The 21,744-nt window shown below is 41.5% G+C and overlaps 3 protein-coding genes across 6 annotated transcripts in view; 2 read left to right on the plus strand and 1 right to left on the minus strand.

Moving 5' to 3' along the window:
* Positions 1-1,059: 1,059 nt before the first annotated feature.
* Positions 1,060-8,255, minus strand: abcb10 (ATP-binding cassette, sub-family B (MDR/TAP), member 10). Its single transcript, XM_077588009.1, has 14 exons — positions 7,354-8,255; positions 6,359-6,565; positions 6,056-6,258; positions 4,865-4,999; positions 4,476-4,622; positions 4,180-4,315; positions 4,001-4,096; positions 3,725-3,934; positions 3,563-3,642; positions 3,315-3,495; positions 2,300-2,343; positions 2,010-2,044; positions 1,852-1,910; positions 1,060-1,706 (listed from the first exon to the last, which is right to left on the minus strand). Exons 1-14 carry the CDS (start codon positions 7,760-7,762, stop codon positions 1,513-1,515), a joined length of 2,136 nt encoding a protein of 711 aa, XP_077444135.1. The 5' UTR covers positions 7,763-8,255; the 3' UTR covers positions 1,060-1,512.
* urb2 (URB2 ribosome biogenesis homolog) lies at positions 6,722-19,214 on the plus strand. 4 transcript variants are annotated; one of them, XM_077588007.1, is made up of 12 exons: positions 6,722-6,883; positions 9,036-9,179; positions 9,295-9,471; positions 10,212-11,254; positions 11,340-11,478; positions 11,929-14,254; positions 14,367-14,527; positions 14,613-14,723; positions 15,513-15,755; positions 17,041-17,137; positions 17,783-17,916; positions 18,731-19,214. In XM_077588007.1, exons 2-12 carry the CDS (start codon positions 9,054-9,056, stop codon positions 18,926-18,928), a joined length of 4,755 nt encoding a protein of 1,584 aa, XP_077444133.1. In that variant the 5' UTR covers positions 6,722-6,883; positions 9,036-9,053; the 3' UTR covers positions 18,929-19,214. The 4 variants fall into 4 exon arrangements, with proteins under 4 accessions (XP_077444133.1, XP_077444132.1, XP_077444130.1 ...); XM_077588006.1 differs by lacking the exon at positions 6,722-6,883 and adding an exon at positions 7,199-7,866; XM_077588004.1 differs by lacking the exon at positions 6,722-6,883 and adding an exon at positions 7,199-8,631 and having other exon boundaries at positions 18,731-19,213.
* A 1,510-nt stretch (positions 19,215-20,724) lies between these two features.
* Positions 20,725-21,744, plus strand: part of galnt2 (UDP-N-acetyl-alpha-D-galactosamine:polypeptide N-acetylgalactosaminyltransferase 2) — a 39,124-nt gene continuing 38,104 nt past the window's right edge. The window contains exon 1 of the mRNA XM_077590150.1: positions 20,725-21,246. Within this exon, the coding sequence (XP_077446276.1) occupies positions 21,151-21,246 (96 nt within the window). The 5' untranslated portion in view covers positions 20,725-21,150. The remainder of the gene's footprint in view (positions 21,247-21,744) is intronic.

Consider the following 21,744-nt stretch of genomic DNA (forward strand, 5'->3'; position numbering starts at 1 on the left):
TTTTCTCCTGTTGGAAGTGAATTTTTAATTATTTGAACGTGTAGAGTACATTTTGTGTTATGAAAATAGATATGCCCGGAGATCTGCCAACCAACCATACCTGTCAACCTCTGCCGATAACTGCCCTTATAAATGATTATGATTCCCCTTACAAACCCCCAAAAAACCTCACAAACACCGTACGAGTCGTACGGTGTTTGTAAGGTTTTTTGGGGGTTTGTAAGGGGAATCATAATCATTTATAAGGGCAGTTATCGGCAGAGGTTGACAGGTATGCAGTATTCATTTCCCATATTTATGGACCTATGGTTAAACAGCATCTGGGCAAGTTGGAGATACTAAGTAATTTAAAAAAAGTATTAAAAAGTAATCTCTGTGACTCTATAGTGCTTTATATACTGTAATCCAACCTACTCCAATTAAAATCAAGCATGTGACATTTTCATATTAAAATTTACAGAAAATATTTTTTCCTTTATGGGCATGAATATGTGCCAAAGTTGTAAGTAAAAAGAAATTAACTTCATGCTGTAAAAAGTATGCAGTAGTCATGTGTGCATGTAGAAGTAAAAAAAATAGATTTAGTTAAGAGACTTGCTCTTGACCTGTTAGTAAGATTGTCATAGGCTGGGACGGAGAAATTTTTTTGGGGGAAAAGTATGATTCAAAATGTAAAATTGTATTTTCTTAAAGGGGAAACATGATTGAATTGTGAAGTGTTTTTGCAAAACCACCGTAAACAAATAAAGTATAGTATATATTTCATCATTTCATCAATATACTGGTGCCTTCAGCGCCTTATTCAACTGAACGTCGTACTTTGTGAAAATAACCCTCTCAAAAGTGGCACAAAAACGGGGCGAACAGAATAACATGAACTTTGGATGCTTGTTAACGCATGTGACAATTATTTGCAACTAAACTCACCGGATAAATAATCATTGACTTCTGATTGGAAATATTTGAATCACCGTAGCAAGATATCAACTCAATGACATCTCAATACAAACAGTGTTGGCACTTGTAATATGTAATACAGAAATATACAAGCGTGGAAAATAGTGTTCTATATTTGAATATCATCAATATAGCTGCTTTATATCACCATAAACTATAAAAAGGCTCTGTGTAAGCTTCAAGTTAAATCATTCACTAAAACATAAAAAACATAAATACACACCTAGCATTTCTTAGAATGTCTTCATAATAATATTTTTTCTTTTTTTCAGTGGGCTCACAGATGACAGCACGCCTCTGGTATTAAAAATGGTTATATGCACAATGCATACAAATAATGTAATATACCTGAATTATTCATCCATGGCAATGTTTTAAAACCACTATCATTTCCAGTTTGAGAAGTGTCTCTTTATGATTTCCTTCCAGTGACAAAGAACGTTTTCCAGACTAAAGTCAAGGGGGGTAAACGGTCACATGTTTAGGTTCATCAGGCATAGTGTACCCCAGCAATTACCTCCAATTTTCTCATTCGTCACATCCCTTTGCTGGGAATTAACTAAGTGCCCGTTTCTGCTCCTCCTGCAGAAAAGCCTGTTTCTCCATCAGTTTTCGGAAGAGTCCCTGTCTCTTTCCCAGCAGCTCTGTGTGTTGTCCGCATTCGGCGACACGGTGCTGGTCCAGAACTGCGACAGCATTGGCGTTCTGGATGGTGGAAAGGCGGTGAGCGATAATGACGACTGTCCTCCCTATCGAAGAGAAGCAAATAATGAAGGAAGGTGGGAGGGAAAGAAAGAGTCAGTCTGTATCAGACACAAGACTTCACAAATATTCTTTTAAGAGTGAAATGCCATCATATTGTTGAATTGACGAAGAAACTAAAATGGGATCCACCTTCCATAAGTCGCTCCAAAGCTTCCTGCACCAGAAACTCATTCTCGGCATCCAGCGCACTGAGAAAGAGAGGTTGCAGAGAATAACATTTTCTATTCTAGATAATTGTGTGACAACTGAAATGATTTGTCAAAACACAAGCTCACACACTGTCATACCTGGTGGCCTCATCCAAAAGGAGAATCCTGGGATTCTGATGACAGAAAAAGTAGAATGAAACAGCAATATTGTCAGATGACAAAAAAAAAGCACTCGACTTGACTATGTCAAGAGGAACAATTGTGAAACTAATTCATTGATTCCAGAGAATAGCTCATTTCTCCCATTTATCTTGTGAGTTGAAATTCGAGGAAAATTACAAACAATCTGTCCTGAGAAATCCTCAAGATTTTTCTCAAGATGGATTCATGTGAATGCACATTGTGAAAAACTTGGGAGCTTTCCTGACCTTCAGAAGAGCTCTGGCGATGGCTATTCTCTGCTTCTGACCACCTGCAAAACAAATTCAGATAATCACCCGGGTTTTACTGACATATTGTGCAGTTCGTATCTAATGAAAGAACACAAATGCATGGTTGTAGTGGATGTTTTTTTAAAATCATCAAGTGCAGGTAAATGAAAGAGTTGTATTTAATCTACTGAAGTGCATTCATTCTACAAACTTATTTTTCTTTTACAAAATGAAGGCATAGTCCAAAGAGATGGTTTAAAACAAGAGCAACCGGCACACATTCAAATACTATTTAAAAGAATCCACTACAGAATGTTATTGGGAGCCATAAAGAGTGTTTCATTTCATTCACATTAGTTTTGTTGTTATTAACATTTCATGAATCTATTAAAAATATAGTTATTAAAAATACAGTAGTGATCAAAAATGTAAAATATTAGCATTATTATCTAGACGTGGCGTCCACATCTGTAGCCATCACATTTGGGTCATCTAGGCTACCGTTGTATACCAATTGTGAATATTGTAGTCTACATGATTCCAACATGACTGTCATGTCCACATATGTGGTCAGCAAGTCTTTATATGGTTATGTTTATTTTTTTTAATTATCAAAGATAACCCTTTACAGTAATCCCTCAAATATCGCGGTTAAAGTAGACTAGGTAATTGAAATATTGCAAAGTAGGGTCACCCCTATTTAAAAATAATAATAAATAGTAGTATTTTTTGTTGCTTCAGGAATTAGCACTGAAGTAAAAAAATAAACATTTTTAACAATTAATAGCAGGAAAAAAAATCACAAAGTAGTGAATTCACAATAAGTGAAGTCGCAATAATCGAGGGATTACCGCATAGGGCATGAGGCTAAGGTTGTGATATAAATTTTCCTCTTCATAAGTAAAAGACTTAATAGAAAATATTTGAGAAGCACTGCGTCAGAAGAACATTTCAAGGACAGCCAGTGAGTTTATAAGAGTCATTGGTCCACATGGTCACACTCGATGCTCACCTGAGAGCAGCACTCCTTTTTCCCCCACCACAGTGTCAAAGCCTTTAGGAAAAGCCTGGACAAAATCATATGCATTGGCAACTCGGGCTGCGCTGTAGATATCCTCTGTGGTCACGGCATCTGGGTCCGTAGCGCCGTACGCTATGTTGTCTCTGATGGAGCAGGAGAACAGGACTGGCTCCTGAGGAATGAGAACTCGTGAGAAACTGGCTTCTCTCAAAAATGTGCTTTGAAAACATTCCTCCGACCTGGCTGACAGTTCCGATGTGACTCCTGAGCCAGTAGGGGTTCAAATCCCGGATGTCGTGGGCGTCCACAGTGATGATGCCTGGAGGAGACGTGAAAACTGAGCCGCCACTTTCCCACTTGATCGTGTACAGCAATTGTAGTCCAGAACGAGCAGACCTTACCCGAGTCGCAGTCATACAGCCTGAGCAAAAGCGACACTAGCGATGATTTTCCAGATCCGCTCGGTCCGACGACAGCCATGATGGTTCCGGCTGGCACCAAAAGATTGAGATCGCTGAAGATAGGTGCATCTGTACGCGTCGGGTAGGCAAAGGAGACGTCACGGAACTCCAAGCGGCCCTTTAGTTGCTCTGGAGGAAGAATTAGTCCTTCTGTGGAGAATAAAGAGAGTATGAGTAAATGTTGCTCATCTCAGCTCTGGTGTTATCAAATCTGACCATTGAGAGGAAACTCGGGTTTTCTATCCAGCAGCTCCCATAGTCGCGTTCCTGCGCCAAAGCCCTTCATCAGTTCTGAGTAGAAAGTACTCAGACCTGGACATCACACAAAATAAAGTATGAATGCTCACTGGTGGAGCATCAAGGAGCATGTTGCATTCATCTAAAATGGGTGTTACCTGCAATGCTGATGCCAACCCAGAAGGTGTACATAAGGAATGAGGAGAGTTCTCCCACAGTCATATGCTGGTTTGCCATAAGAAGGCCTCCTTTGTACAACACGGACAGGATCATGATGTTGCCGCTGAGACCAGTCTGCAACATTACATGCATGCACACACCTATGGTTGGTTTGATATCTATTAGAAGCCTCAGGGTTGGTCATGTCCCACCCTTTCAATTAATGACAATGCCACAAGCGTGCACTTTCCCCACACACTTTTTTTATGTTATTTTGGTTCTCTTTCAGTCTTACCACTCCGAAGAAGGCGGCACGTAGCACAGCCTCTCTCCTGGCCAGTTTGAGGACTTGATCTGTCTTCTGCGTGTAAGTGTTGACTTCAGAAAGTTCTTTACCGAAGGCTCGCACAGTCCGCATATTGCTTATTCGTTCCTCTGCCAACTGGACACAAACAGAACTTTTAGGACCGTGTTAAATATTTCGGCACAAATTCTAAGCAATGGTATAACTAGCTTGGTGTCGAATTATGTGGTTTTAACGACTTTAATGTCGTCATATTTGTCAAACTTCCTTGCAATGATTACCACATTGAAATTTCATTAAGCACACACATTACCACATTCTCAGACACTTTCTCAACATTTTTCGAAATGCTTGCTGTCACTTTGCATGGTATGGTGTACCTGTGTAGCTTGAGCCAAGGCGTCCTGCGTGCATTTGGAGATGGAGCGCAGATAACGGCCGTAAACCACAGCCATCCCGGCCAAAGGTGGAACAATCAGGAGCATGAAGCTCGCCAGGCTGGGGGAGACGTAGAACTGCAGGAGGAAGGGGAAACAAAAAAAGAAAAGAAGCAATGGGTGATAAGTTTAGATAAGAAACGGACGAGTGGTGTTCGCTAGTTCAAATAAACCTCCAAAGTCAACTGGTCATAATATGAAACTTTGGTAACCAAGGCGATGAGTGAACCACAATTTATTTTTAGACTCAATTTATCACTGATTGATCGATAACATTGGATTTTGTGAATGAGTAAAACTGTAGTTTAAAATCACAAAAGCTTCAGTCAATTAATGTTTTTTTTTTTGGTTTCAACATTAGACGTGCGGTTGCCATTGTTCCACCCATTTCCTTATTATGGTGGCGACATACTTCAAACCAGTTTCCATCCAATTAGAGTAGGCAGACCAAAAAAAACAAAAATTACTTCCTTGTAGTGCACACGGATAGCAAGTGCTTTCAGGGTACTCTTGGTAGCATGCAAGCTTTTTATTGTTACATCAGCGAGAGTTCCAGGAAGCATGTGACGTGTTAAGAAAGAGCAGACACGGATTTGCTTCCATGCTAATTACATTGTGACCTTTAGTTACATTAAGCTCACAACAGAACAACATTCACAACCCAGTACAAATAATGGACATGCTTTTTCATTTAATATTCTTAGAAAGTGTGCTCAAAATTTTTAAAATAATATAGTCTGGACAAACATTTTTCATGGGGTTGTCAGGTTTTCTTCAGTTTCATTTTTTCTAATTTGGTCTTAAATGCAATAACCTGGATTTGTAATGGGTTGTAACTTAATGTACAGATATCATTAAAATAATCATTTAAAATACCACATTGAGCTTTGTACAAGAGTTCATAATAAATACCGGTCCAGAATACCAAACTGTATATTAAAGAATTTTAAATTTGACATGGAAAAACTTATTTATTATAGCTCCACAATAAATTTCGAAGTCTTTTTAGTGAGTCAATCTCAGTGGCAGGAGCACGTGGAATGGAGATCTGCACTCAAGAGTCTTTCACAATCATTCAAATATGTTTTAATCTAATGAGTTATAAATGATCATCCACCAAACAGACACGCTCACCATCATACTGACGCCAGCAACCGCCTGGGCCACAGCTCTCAGGCCATCGGACAGATTGTCCGTGATGGAGCGGCCGACCACGGCCGTATCGGCAGACAGGCGGTTGATCAGCTCGCCCGTCCTGTTCTTGTCGAAAAATGCGACTTCCTGCCTAAGGATGGAGGAGAAGACGGAGGCGCGAAGGTTGCGGACAATCTGTTGGCCTGCGGGAAAACATGGAACCCTATTATTGAAATGCCTCTACTTCAGAGTAAAACTGTTCCCATTTGAGATCAAGGAGGAAAACATGACTAGAAATTGCACCTGAAATCTGCATGAGGTAGACTCTCGCGGCGTTAGCAGCCCCACCGCACAAGAAAACACCAGTCAACACCAGACACAGCGACGTGAGGGAAGACACCATGGCTTCCGTATCTGTCCCTGCTGTGTAAATTGTATCGATCACTTTGCCCAGGAGGAACGGTGACGACATGGTGACAGCGCTAGAGATGGTTAGGAAGCCGACAGCAGCTAGGCAAGAAATAGGAGACATTCTCACTTAACGATTGGAGTGAAAAATAAAATGTCATTTGGATGATACAATGAAGAAAAGGTTGAACATTATGCCCCTGTATTTATAACATACTATATGTAGTGTATATAGTTATTTTTTCCAGCTACAACTAGAAGAGATGGTGGATGTAATAACAATGAGCAGTTCAAAAAGATGACTATGAATAAGCTTAGAAAACTTTCAGTGATTGGTTTAAATGTAAATATATGTCAGGAAAATCTTTAATGGAGAATCAAAACTTTTGGGGGGAATTTATCAGAAGTACAGAAAACACGGTGAGTGGTGTTCATTGTCTTATTTAACATGGGTTTTATTATGATTGGGTCATTCTTAACACAGCTATATACGTATATCCCCATCTTTTAACTGAGGGTGTACGCACCATTCCAGTCATTTATTTAAATACTGGCTCGGGTGATTATAGTTATTAAGGAGATCATTTGTTAGGGCGGGCAATTTGGAAAACTCAAATCTGATTGATTAAAATTGTAGCATGTTATTAAGATGATCGTCTGCTTTAAGGGGAGCCATTTTCTGGAAATACTGGTTCTAGTTCTTTTTTTCTTCACATTACACCTCAGTGTTTTTCTTGGAATGGGCATGATCAGGTGTTGTCTTTAACTTTAAATCACATTAGTGGTGCAAATAGTTTATCACTGAGGTTTTTTGTTGTTGTTTTTTTGCTGTTAAAAGCATTTTAACAGGGGTATGTAGACATTTGACATGAAAATTTCCTGCACCTTACCTGATAGTTTCCATCTCTCCGGGTGAGCAAGTCGCAAAACCCTTTTAACGTCCTCCAGGGGCACATTGGTCGGCGTGTCGGTGCTTTCGGTCTTAGTCTGTCCCTTCAGAGACCCCGATGTGGAGGGCACCGAGGAGCTTTCATAGGCAACGGGTGTGCGAAATGTTGTCCGTGTCCGCGTCTTGGGGAAGGTGCCTGAGCGGAGCGAAGCAAAATCCCTGCGGGAGAGCACCGACACGACTGACCGAAGAAGGAAGCCGTTCGGTGGGGAGGCCGAGGTCCTCGACCCGGTCAGAGGAAATCCCCTCCGGGGGTCATCAAAGACGGCGAAGCACAACGTCCGGGACTGCGGCAGCTTGTGAAAATGCAGTCCGTGCGTACATATCGGCATACGGAATAAAAATCGCATGGTCGGTCCTCGGGTTTTCACGACGATTGATCGGGAAACGATATCGTTCGCTGGATGTGGGTGTTACAGGTGCACGAAATGCGTCACCCGTGGAACAGTCTCACGTAAGCATAGCGAGAAGCGAAAGTGGCAGCGCGTTTTCTACTACATCGTCCAGTTTTTAGGAACGGTTATTGTCCATATTATCTGTTTTTGACAGCTGCTTCACGACCTTTATCTCTTATCAACGACAGGCGAACAACACCCCTACTGTCCTGTCACTGTCATCTGCTTGCCAGCATTTGTCAACAGTCGTGACAAACCGGGATAGCCAGGCTAAAGGTGCATATCGTAAAATAAACGAGTAGCGCATAAAACAAGAATATTCACGATACAGAGGCTTTGAGGGAAGAAACAGGAAAGGTGACCTCGATTTGATGCACTCTTCCAAAACAATCCTTCTAAAAGACAATTCAATGGCTGCTCATGCATGTAAACTTTGTCAGGCAAAAGCAACCGATCACACATTAAGATCGCATGCATTGCGTGTTTTGGTTTACCACAGAACATGTCATTCTGCTCATTTTTGCCAATAGGTACGTTTCGTTACGCTCTAAAATTATTTTTATTTTAGCGTTGGAAACATACATTCGTTCATTGATACGCGATTGTTTAAAATGTGAGAAAAACAAAAGGTTAATCCAAACAACGAGCAGTCTAAAACAGTCAAATATGATTTAATCCTTCTGCGTGAAGATTTATACGTGGAAAATCTAGACTGCAATCTTTTATTTTGATCGTGGTATCTATTGCTTTAGTCTAGTACGCTGGTCGGAAGTTGAAAGGTCATTGGAATGTGAAAACAGGAGACACGTGTGAACTTAGGAAACGTAAGTTGGTTAAATGAATGAATTGCTTATCATTATTCTTAAACACTGCTTGCATAGTGTACTGTTTGCTTTTATTGCTCGCAGACGAAAAGTGGGAACTTGGTAGTAGCCGAATTGCTGGTTAGCTCATTGTGCTACTCAGTTAGCTGTCACTTGCAAACAATAATCTACTGTTTTGAGATCCTGTAAACTTAGACATCAAACTATAACTATCTTTCACGTGTCTAAAATGCAAAATCCATCTAATGTGTCCGACTTTAGAGGAGGAGGTCAATGTATAGACACAGTTACACGTTAAGGAGTGCTCAAACTTGTCACTGGCCCAGTAATGTGTGTTTTATTACATACTGTCAATGGTAATAAGGAAGCCAAAAGAATCCTGACTTCCATTTTCTCCTCTTTAGGTTTGAGAAGTAGCAACCATGGCTGCCATCTACTCTGGCATCCATCAGAAGCTCAAGAGCCTCCAAACTCCTTGGGAGGACAAGATAAAGCTTGCACGTTTTGCCTGGACCTCACCTCAGTGCTTACTTCCCAACAAGGAACAAGTGTGTTTATTTTCTTTAAGAATGTGGTGCTGATGTCGCGAAATAAACAGTTTTAGCAGTGTTTTCTCGTCATGAAGTTTATTCTTTCATCGGAACTTATTTTGTGTTTTTGTAGGTCTTGTTGGATTGGTGCACATATGCCCTGACTGGCTGGTATAATAAAAAGGTGGAGTATTCACAAAGTGTATTGGAAGGCCTGTGGAGTTGCCTTGACACATTTCTTCATAGCCAAAAGCTCCACGTGGCTCTTAAGCAGGGCAAGGTGGTCAGCCTAAGGCTCAACATGGCTCAGGTGTGTGAGCATTTATTCAATACTGCCATATTTGTTTCATTTTTAGCTTGCCACCTTTTTAGCTAGGCCTAATGCAATAAATACTTCATCGAATTATGATCTTATAAACTGGCCAAGGGTAGTTTTTTTTACGTATCAACTTATTGTCCAGTATATAAAATAACCAATGATGTTAAGTTTCATTGCATTATAATTTGCGTGTAATCAACATTCATTTTATTTCATATTACTACACAATTACTCTATTATAAAGACTGTCAAACAAACAAACAAAAAATGACTTTGAGACCCGAGTTACCGTGAAAAAGAATTTGTCATTTGACCTTTACGAACGTCACATCAATTTTTATGTCATGCTGTGATGGTGACCCCAAGTGTACAATGATCCTTTTTGCATGTCCAGTGCACATTCTCGTTTAATTATGCAAAAATCAGCTTATTCATCATTTGGTTATTAAGTTAAATAATTCAATTGTAAAAATACCCGACTTTGAACAATTACAAAAATAATTTGAATGCCTGAGTCCCACAATTACAGCATCTGCTACAAGATGTTCCATTGTGTTTGTAGGACACATTGTTCTATGTTTACCCAAGGCTGCATTGGGACCAGAAAAGGCCAATTTTCCCAATGGTTTCCCCCAAAATTGACGAGATTACATCTGAAAAAATAAATATCAACATATTACAAATTCAGATGCATATTAAGGTGACAAATGTTTATATTTTCTTCCCTCTAGCTGTTGCTGGAGCTCCTCGAGGAGTGTGCCGGCACCTCAACCAGGTTGTCAGTAGGTGTGCCCACCCTTCTGAAAGTGTGTAAGGGAATTCTCTCATCTTCCACGCTCTCATCTGTCTTCACCACCAAGTATGAACTCATGGTCAGTCTTTCAGTAAAAGTTTGCTCCTCGGCCTGCCATCTAGTGCAACAAGCTTTGCCCTCGGGATCCCATCCACTGGAATCTGTCACAGACCCTGAGAGCGAATGTGTTCAAACATTCGACCCGGACTGTAAGACTGAAGTGCTTTTAAACCACGAGTTGGAGAAGAAACCAGAGGAAAACAGCATTGCGGCTCCTTTATTTGAATTGTCGCTTCAGGTTTTAACGTCCTATTTATCCGTTCAACGGCAACAAGCCAATCCAAACAGAGTCTTCGCTTTGGTAACCAACCAGCTAATGCAGCCGTTACTCCTCCTCCGACACGTGTTGACATCTGCCGAGTATGCTCCTTCACTCGCACAGCTGAGTCTCCGCCAGAAAGATTGCAGAGATATTCGGGGGAGGGTAGAATCAATCCTTCAGTTATCATTATTTTCTGCTGCGCACCTGGCGTCTTACAGGGAGGAGCTTCTAGCTTCCAAAGATGATTCGGCGAAACGCGGGCCAAAAGGCCCACTAAGGCCAGCCAGTGCTATACTTTGCAAATTAAGGTCATGTGAGCCGCCGTTGCTTTACTCGGTGAAGTCAAACACTGTGCCGTTGCTTTTCAAGCTCTTTCTGGATAGCTACAGAAAATTTAAGACGGACAAAGAGGAAGAGCAGAGGATGCTGTGTTTCAATTTCCTCACAAAGTTGACGCCCATGCTGGATTTGTCCTTTTCCGATGTTCCCTGTTCCCCAGAAAGTTGGAGTCTGGCTCTGCTTGCTTTGGAATCACTGCTCAGCCAGGCTCTGTCAGCTGATATTTATAATGTGACAGCGGATAAGATAAGACATGCAAACGTCCAATTCAATTTTTACAGAAGCCTCGCACAAATCCTCTTCAGTCAAACCCAGCCGAGGTAAAAAAAAAAAAAAGGATTTTTCTTTTACGTTAAAATAAGAATCAATGTTTTGAATTGAACCAGTAATCAGTTTTGGTTTCAGCATTCCTGCCTGGTATCGCTGTTTGAAGGTTCTACTGGGTCTCAACCACATGATTCTTGAACCTGATTTGGATGAGTTGTTTTCTTCGGTCTGGGTTTATGCAGACTGTATGGATGCACGAGTCCAGCGGGCCAGACAGGTCTTCATCTAGTTTCCTTTTTATTATTTGTAATTATTACTACTCAAAAAGGCCATGCAAATAACTCAACACATAGCATAACCGATAAACATTTTTTTTTTCAATATAATCTCATTAAAACCTTTATATTCACATTTGGTATTCAAATGTAGCCTACATGTGATGTTGGCATTTAGTATTATTTTATCTTTATCATTCTATATTTATACATTTTATGTACTATAAATAATGAGAAAATTTAATAAAATGCTAAAACAAAATGGATGAATTAACACTATATAGCAATCCCATTTTAAAGTTAATATATTCTAGAATAGTTTTTTAATGAGAGGCCTCTAATTGTTTTTTTTTAAATTGTGAAAAAATAGAGCTTTTGACTGACAGGTTGTGGTTGAAGCTTGAGGGATTGACATTATTCACTTGTCTAACGTGTTTTTCATTCTCTAACAGTTGATCCTGTCCAGCCTTCTCCAGACATACACCAAGCTCCGTCAGCTGTCCCATTTCTTCTCCGAACTCCTTTTGGTGATCTGTCAGCCATCCATTGACAAACTTCGTCCCCCTCTTCTCTGCAATGGTTTATCAGCTTCACTCAGGACTAGCATTCTAGACGCACCTCCCTCTCAGGGCTTAGAAATTTGCTCCTTAGTGCTGGAGAACATACAGAAATATATTTTACCCGGCTTGGAAAAAGAAGACAGAATGCCAAATAGTGACAGAAACAGCGTAGGGGAGCGTGAAGATGTATCATTGAAGCTTTTTTCTCTCAGCCAACTCATTCATGTGCTTTCATTCAGTTTGAAGACTCTCGAAAATGCATCTCCTCTTCCATTGGTCAGAAAAGGTCAAAGCCTGATGGAGGAGATGCAGAAGGTTCTCAACCAACTGCAGAGCCTGCTCTCCACGGAAAGCGAGGACGTAAACGCAAATGAGAGTCCAGATCAGAGCGCAAGGAAGAAACGAAAGAAGAATGTGGACCTGGAAAAGTCACAGAAAGTATCCACGTCTCTATGGAAGCAAAAAACCCAAGAGGCAATGCTTCTGCTCAGATACACCTGGATTGAAGTAGACACACTTTTTCATATTTACTGTAGCAAATACATCCCCCTTGACTGTAGCTCTACAGCTTTAACCAGCATAGAGAATCTTTTAAATGGTGAAATCAACTCTGTGCGTCTACAGCTTTCCAGTCCAATCAGCTTTGTTCATCTAAAACTCCTCGCTTTGCAACAGATGAAGAAAGTTCTTTTGGATACAGATTCACTTGAAGAACCGGCTACCCTGGAGTCCTTAAATAATGTAGTCAGGTTTATTTCAGACAGAGACGAGCTTGTCGTTTGTTCAAAAGCAGATCAGATTTGGGACAGACATATAAGCAATGTGGACTCCACTAACCACCGTGTGGCACATTGGTATATTGTCACCTCCAATCTGCCTTTGCTGATCCCCTACATGGACCCGGATGATGTGAAATGCGTTGCGGATGTCCTGGTGGATTCAGTGCTAAGTGGGCAGTCCAAAGGAAGCAAAGATCAACTATCTGTCTCCTTACTATCGGCAAAAATGATTCCCGGCCCCTTTGTGCTTGAGTTACCGCCACTCTTCTCTGCCATGATTGGTTCACTCGCACAAAGGATTTTGGGGGTTCTAAAATCCGGTCATGGTCCTCAAGATTGTCCAAGTCTTGAAGAGTATCAGGAAGACCAAAACGGTGAGCTGCTAAAACAAACCCTGGTAGAACGTATGATGGAGTCTTCCAACTCAGGGCAAGTCTTTGTGCTTTTGAGTGAGGACAAAGTCAAAGAGCTGGTCAGCGTGCTGCAAATCTTATCAAGCCTTCATGTCGACGGACTAAACTCTGAAGATATGTCTTCCATTTTCCTCCTCCTTACCTTCGTGCTCACATCCACCGCTTGTTATTCCAACTCTCCAGATTCAATGGAATGCCAAGTAGGTTTCCAAGTGAAATTGCTCAGGTTACTCGCTTGTTTTATGGAGGGCAGAAACTTCACAGGTGTTCTGAGGATTATTCGTAGCAGCACACTGCTGGAGGTTGTGGTGTCCTCCCTCCTCTGGCACAGCAAAAAACAACGATTCAGTTCCACCAGCAGCTCTGATTGGATGGATTTGATCAAATCCACGCAGGGCTTCGTTGGAAATTTGGTCCACTTAATAATAATGAGGAAGGGAATGAACCTTAATCTGCAACAGATTGCATCATTTATGACCAGTCAGGACACTGTACCAAATATTGGGGTGCCAATCATGTCTGTTCATCTTCTACTGGCATCGCTGGTTTCCTCCTCTAACGCGATGACTTCTAACTTGGGAAGGGGTAAAACATTGGATCAAATTTTATGCCAGATGCTTGAAAGAACCACATCCTCACTGGGATCAGCTGTGGAGTCAGTTCTTCAGGCCCAGATTGTAAAGGATTCTGGCAAAAAGTCCCCCTGCTCGCTCAGTCCTGCCTTTGTGGTGGAAACCGTCACAACCATGGTGCATTGTGAGCTGTCCACTTTGGAAGCTGGGTGCGAGGAAAAAAACAACCTGAGCCAGATGACTCTCTATCAGGATTTCTGCCAGCATACCCTTAAAGAAATGAACTCCGAAGCCAGGCCTGTGGATTTCCTGGTTTGCTCTTTGCATTTCCTTTCAGCATTTTACATGGCAGTGACAAAGAAGAAAGAAGAGGCTGAGGAAGATGAGAACGCAGTGAAACAGTTGGATGAATTGTACTCTGAGATCAGTCAAAGTGTACATAAACTTTTAACAGGTAATTCATACAAGTTATAGAATTGTTAAACAAATAGACAGGCCATTCTGTATTTGTTAATTTTTTTATTGTGGTTGTTTTTAATCCTGTTTGAATGAATTTTGTGCAATAGCTCCGTGGCTGTCTCCATCTGATACATGTGAGCTGGAGCCAGCAGTGCAGGAGTTGCTGCACCATCTGCTGGAGAATAGTACTCTTTGCCAGTTCAGCTTGATGCTTACGATGATCAAAGATGGGTTGGACACTTGCAAACTAATGGCTGGAAACTACAAGGTTTCATGTTGATTTTATTTTTAGATTGTATTTTATTTTTTACAGACAGAATGACAGACTTTTTTTTTTTTATCGCCGTTTTCAGGAAGTGCTGGCTGTCGTCATCCTGGTCAAGTTGCTCTCCTTCTGTCAGTTACCTGAGGAGTGCTGCAAAGCTCTATGGTTTTTTGTGCCACAAATTCTGTCTGCTATGGTGGTGAGAAAAAATGCATACGTGATGTATTCACTTCTTCTAGTGTCAGTCCGAAACATTGCAACAGCTATTTTGTGTTTTACGCAACTGTACCTATATGAGATGTGCCAGAGAGTACACTTGCCACAATTTCTTTGTCTTAACTATTTTAAAACTACGTATTTCTAAAGAGGAATCTAAGATCACTCAGAATAACGTTCACAATCAGAGCTTTGAAGTGTAGAAACTCAAAGAGTTAAGTAATACCACTGGTTTTGCACCCGCAATCGTTTACCGACAACATGCCAGAGGAACATCTGACAGTCATTAGGAGTGACACAGCCGTCAAATGACAATTGCATGCACGCGCACACGCACACACGAACACACTTGGCAATGTTTGGTCCATTTAATGAAGTGCCAATGTGTTTTCCATCAGTGGCGCCAGAATACTCTCGTCGTCGTACTGTATGCTAACGCAGGAGGCAGTACATGTTAATATATTTGAGAAATGTATACTAGCTATTTTCAATATGCTGTATTTTAAAAGACTTTTGTGTCAATGTTTTTTTTTGCTTAGTTTGCTAGTGAAACCATGCCATTCAGTTATAGCTGAATAATTAGATTTATGTGTAAACCCACAAAAGTACTGACTCAAATGGCTGGTTTTAATTAAAAAATAAACAATACAAAAAAACCTTTATACTTCAGGGTACGCAGACATCAAAGTACTCCTATATTAATGTTTTTATTAACACAAAATAGTAGTAAACACACCATGGTAACCAATACAACATTGCAATTCTCTCAAAGTTTCTTGTAAGGTTGTCAAGCCGGGACACCAGCTTGACTTTGACCTTCACCGTTCCTACCGTGACAGCGATGACTACGATGCTGCGCCAGGGCGAAGGTGTGATCAGCAACCCTCATCACGTAGTCTTGGTCTTCGGGGCGCTTCAGGCTGTGCCGCTTGACCACCTGCCCGCACTTGTTTACTCTTCAACATTCCTGGCTATTCATGAGGCGCTTTTTGCCATCATCCAGTGTCATCCTCAGGTGCGTGTTCACAGCGTGCAAATGTACGCATTGATCATTAATTCTCAATGTCGTTCCTTTCAGACAAATTGTGTGTTGTAGTGTTTCTCAAATAGGATTCTTTCAGAGATTCACCTGTGTATTAGATTTAACCTGGTCATCCAATTTATTTGTTTTTTGCTTTTCATTATCATTAACGGTGACGAATGTCCAATCATGTACCTGTTTTCCTCCTCCTGCTGTGAATTCATGTTCATTCATTTGTTCATTTTCTGAACCGCTTTATCCTCACTAGGGTCGTGGGGGCTGCTGGAGCCTATCCCAGCTGACTTTTGGCTAGCCGATCACAAGGGACAAGCAGAAGACAACCATTCACGCTAGGGGCAATTTAGAGTGTCCAATCAGCCTACCGTGCATGTTTTTGGAATGCGGGAGGAAACTGGAGTACCTGCAAAAGACCCACGCAGGCCCGGGGAGAACATGCAAACTCCACACAGGTGGACAGACCTGGATTTGAACCCAGTACCCCAGAGCTGTGAGGCCGACGCGCTAACCACTCAAACCGCCGGGCCATTATTAGACATCCAAACCATGTGAACTGTGAAGGTTGGCATGGAACGAATATTAATTGCTAGTGTCGTTGCAGAAAAGCTGGAAAATATTTGGCAACGTAGAAGTAAAAACAGGTTGAAGGAAGATGCCAGTGTTGAGAAGAGGAGGATGTGACTTGAATGCTAAATTCAGGTTGAGTGAGCTGGAGTGGGGAAGTGTGATAGGTCAGTGTCGGGAGGTGGGTGGAGTGCTGGCGTTTACTGATGGAAGCCATTTGAGTCGGTGACATCAGCTGCAACATCCCCTCCCTCTCCCTTATGTGTTTTCTATTCATTTCCTCTTCCTCTGTCAGTCTACGTGAGCTTGAATGGAAGATGAATGTTCAAATTCCCCAGGGATTCTATTCAATGCCTTGCTCAAGGGTACCAAAACACTTCACAGAAGGGAATTGGCAGTGCTCCAGCAAATTATTTGGGTCTCCATAATCAGCATTTAGATAACTTATTGTTTACAGAAGTGAAATGTGGATTTAAGTTTCCATGATTGTAGGCAAGTTCAGGAAAACTTTACGATAGAGTTCATATCACATCATAAACATAGGCACTCAAACTTATCACACTTTCTGGAAACTTTTTTAATATAGACTTTTATAATCTCTTAAAAGTCACTTGAGGCTGAAGAAGACATTCATTATGCATTTTTCTGTTTCCTAACAAAGATGCTCTTATTCATAAGTGTCCTTGTGTGCATTCAGGTGATGCTGAGTGCCATGCCATCATTCTTGAATGTTTTTTACCGTCTAGTGACTTCCATCATGCAGGAAGGCCGGCAGAAAGGATTCAGTGACACAGGTACGTTGTTCGTATTTTTTAATAAATTAAACTCAGCTCAAAGTCACAATTCTGTATGAGTAAGGATTTTGTTCCAATCTACTTTGAAAATAGGATATGCAAGGGATTTGCAACTTTTAATAAGATTTTGACAGTAAAACAGTTTTTTTGCATAGGTACAAACATTTGCATACTTATTTCAGACACTATTATGTGGCAATGTGGCAATATTATGCGTCGTTGAGTTTAATGCAGTATTTTCCATTATGACACTGGTGTGGCATCTATAAGAGATTTGTTCAAAAAGAGGTAGAAAAAAAATTCCACTCATTAGTTTTCCTAAAAGTTGCTTTTCTGAGACCTAAAACCCATTTTATAAGAGGACTACATGTCAATGCTTAAGAAAATGTCTATCACTGACAGCAGGCCACTGAAATTAAGCATTGAGAAAAAACATCTGGAGAACTAGCTGAGTTTGTTTTGTTTGTGCAGTATACTTTTCCCCACAAGCCCCTCATCTGCTACTCTAATCACCCCTATTTTGTCATGAGTTTACTTTATAATTTTGCATTTCAGCTCATTTTAAATCCACTGCGTTCTAGCCATGTATTTCACTTTAAGTAGTGATACTCAGATTATTATGTAGTTGTCAACACTTGTTTACAGGTGGAGAAAATGATGTCTATCTAGAGTGCTCTAGCTTGGTTCAACGGATGTACTCGCACATTGCCGCTGTTTCTGAGAATTCTTCCAAACTGTCTGCCTTCATGGTGGCGCAATACGTCACAGAGATGCAAAAGGTACACACACATACACAAACAAATGCTCCACTGATTTCTGTGATTTATTTTTCCCTATATTAGCGTTGGAAAGGAGCTTTCGCAGGTGACAGACATTACACACAGTCATACATAGTCACCGATCCAAAACCATGTGTCATGAATGTCAACCATTTATTACGCAGCAGTGAGTGACACGGGCAGGCGCGCACAAATTAGGCAGCGGTCGCTATCTCAACTGATCCGGTGACGTAGGCCCGCTGGCGCAATTTTACGTGCAAAGTGGTGGGATTCTGATGCAAGAAGAAAAGTGGAGCTTTTTTTTTTCTCTCTCCTCAGCGCGGTTTAAAATGTTTCCAAATCGGACAAGCTCAGGATTAGTCGAGCTTCGTGTGCTGAAATTAAGCTTTTGGCTTGATGTTGGTTCAAGGCTATGAGTCACGTCTGGCTTGTGAACACGGCTCCATTCCGCTTACAGACTGAATTTAATACGACGTCTATTTGACTCAGCTTTTTGTAGCAAAATTAACACTTTTAAATGGACGTCGTTAGAGCTGACCAAATGGATGGACATGCTGATGGAAAAGGGAGCAAAGAGATGTTTGTTGAAGACGTCAAACATAGTGCTCCAAATGTGTTTTTAAAGAGCGAATACTTCATTAAATTCAAATGTAACTTTGCCTTGTTTTTGGGTGGACGGGCTTACCCACACACTCACTGGACAGATACAAGTTTTCGTGCCCTACGATTCACACCTTTGTCTTTTTTAATCATCTTACAAGCACTGCATTCAACTTGAATGTTTTGAACAACCATGGATGACTTGTTTTTCCAGGTTACCCTGCGACCAGACATCAAGTTCCACCTGACAGAGGGCATCTACCTGATACTGGACCTGTGTTTGGAGCAGGATATCAAATTCCTAATGGCGAGCTTGCAGCCCGGAGTCTGTGAGGTGTTTAGCGAGCTCCACGGTAGCTACGTCCACTATCACAAAAGCAAGAGGCAAGGAGAGGAAAAATACACTGTTTGAAATCATCTAACAAGCTCCAAATGTGTGATATAGCTTTAGTATGTGCTACAATTTGAAACACTGAGAGGCAATTATATCCACAAATGGAGGTTAGTTTTTTTTTTACATTTAAAAAAAACATTTTTATTCAAATAAATCATTTAGAAAGAAAGATACATGCATTTTTCCATTGTCCTTTTTCCAAAGGTTTTTCCCCCCTAGTTTAGCATAATTTACTGCAAATACAATTGCATTACTTAGTGGAAAAAAGTGTTTTGAATGGGCTATCTCAAGCCGGATCAAAAATTGTTCATTTGCTAATGGGGTTGTCGCAGTGCCGCTGCTAAAATGAATCAATGTGATGACTGCAATCTTAGTCAACTTGATGGATTGTGTCAGAACCATATTGCTTTTTTTTGTAACAGCTCTCGCTCAAGGATGCATTGATTAAAGCTGAATCTGGATTTTTTTGTGCTGTAGCGGCACAATAACCGTTAGCGTCGACTCCCATGCTGCCAAGATCATCAATTTTTAGGATTTTCCTGCATAATTCTGAAAACAAAACAGTTGCAGATGCACTACGTTTGTGAATAGCTCATATTTATTCTAGATTGATGCTAAACCAGCCAAAGAATTCGGAAGAGATTATCTTCATGACTGAATTGACCCATTAAAAACTGATTTGCGTAAATGAGATTAGCAAGTGTTTGCACTGAGGAGAAAGATAGCTATAAACTGATTAGGTTGTTGCTTTCTGCAGTCAGGATTTTGGAAATGCAAACAAAATTAGTGATAAACTAGCAGAGGTGCTTATCTGGAAGTTTGGGAACAGCAACTCTGCTACGTCACCAGATCAACTTCATGAAGCTTGGTGCTGGTACTTGTGCTTTGTCTGGGACTTTAGTCAAGGTTTAGTCAAAAATATATGTAAAATTTGAAAAGATTAACATAAAGGAGTGTGAATGTCGATGAAAATGCTTGAACTGAGAGTGTCGAGATATGCGTGGTGAACTGTGAGCAAAGACGGACGGTTTTGTGGAGAAAGACAACCAAATGAAATGATTATGACAGATTTTAATTCAAGACGGGTTTCAAACATATGGCCCGCGGACATGAGGCGTTCATTCAAGTATGGAAATCCTCAAAAGTCAGTTTTGATTCCCAAGCTAATGTGAATTTCATTGTCAGGTTGTTTAAATTTGGATGAAAGAGGAGTTGGTCTTTAATACTTTAGTAGTTAAGGACTATCTGATAACGGTCAAGGTTTTTCAGTGCCATTTTTAACGAGAAGTTGCTGATACTGACAAGAGCATCGTCTGACTTGTTGGCTATCTTTAAAAAAAGGTGATAGTGTTTTTTTTAACTGCTGACTGCACTTCAGAGGTGGAAATTTGACACCATCGTAACTTTTTTTTAATATTCTGGTCAGAGGGCACTCTTTCATCCACTCCTTAAACTATTTATCTTTGGACCACTGTTTCGGGGAATCATTAAAAAAATAACTATGTAAAAATGTGGTAATGTTGTGCGCAAGACTACACTATCTGAGACCAGAACTCAAGACAAGCCTGACACTATGAAAACAAAAAGAACTTTCAAGGTTTGTTTGCAGAGTTTCAATCACTTGCAGGAGTGGAGAAAGCTAAATATCACAATAATTTGTGGTTTTGCCAATTGCTTCTCATGACAAAATATATAAAGTTGAACAAAAAAAGATCATGTCATTTCAAGCAGTCCGACTCATCTTTAGCGCCCCTAGCGTCATAGCGGAGGATAGCGGCTGACATCCAATAACGCGAACACACACACACACACACGCGCACACACACACACACAAACACAAACACGCACACACATCGTTGCTCTCTGCTCCAAGAGCTCCACCGAAAGACTCACTCCAAGCAAAGCCCTTCTACATGTCCTTTTTCTCCCGGACTCGATGGCGATACGTCGCTCGCCCCGCTAGCGGCACCCAGACCTCCTCCAACAACGGCGTTATCCGACGTTTGATTGGATTAGAGCGGGGTTAGCCTTTGCCCTCTCAACCCCCGTTGTTGAATTTTGGCTAGCTGCTTCCTGCTCCCACCCCCGGCGAATCAAGCAAGAACCGACTGAGAACCGACTTAGGACCGAGCGGCGAAGCGCGCTCCACGGAGACGTCTGACGCCACCCCCGCCGCCGCAATCACTACAAACGAAGCCCGAGCCGAGCACTCGGCAGGCGGACGAGACTAGGAGACGGCCATGCGGAGGAAATCCAGGATATTGTTATGTTTTGCGGTGCTTTGGGTCCTCGGGATAGCCTACTACTTCTACTCGGGGACGGCATTAGGGCGAAAGGTAAGATTTGGTCCTTTCCCCCCACCCCACTCATTATTTTCTTATTTTGACCAAGCCATTATTTTCGGGAGCGTCCGTACCCGGGTTCCTCTGCTCGGTTCCTGGCCATGCCGCTGATGTGTACATCGAATTGAAGGCCGCGTTAATGTCGATAAATGGGTTTGAAGTTGATTACGATTTGCAACGAGTGCCTGATTTGTGCGACTCGCCGGTGAACTTGCACCGTCCCCTCGCTGGGTGTTCCCATGTGGCAGCGGCAGCGGGAGCGAGGCGCGGTCTAAACCGGCCAACGTGTCTTCCCTGGCCGGGGAGTCTCGATGGGAGGCTGCCGGTCGGCCTGGTTATCAGGGTCGGCCGGGGAGCTTCGCCCGTGGACTGGCAAACGTCAGCAGCACATGAGCGGAGAGCAGGAAGTGAACACGGCGCTGCAGTCAGGGAATGTGATTTGAAAATTGAACATTTTTGTCTCGCGTGGTTACTTCATTTAAACTCTTGCTG

Source organism: Stigmatopora argus, chromosome 2, assembly GCF_051989625.1.
Source record: "Stigmatopora argus isolate UIUO_Sarg chromosome 2, RoL_Sarg_1.0, whole genome shotgun sequence".
NCBI lineage: Eukaryota > Metazoa > Chordata > Actinopteri > Syngnathiformes > Syngnathidae > Stigmatopora > Stigmatopora argus.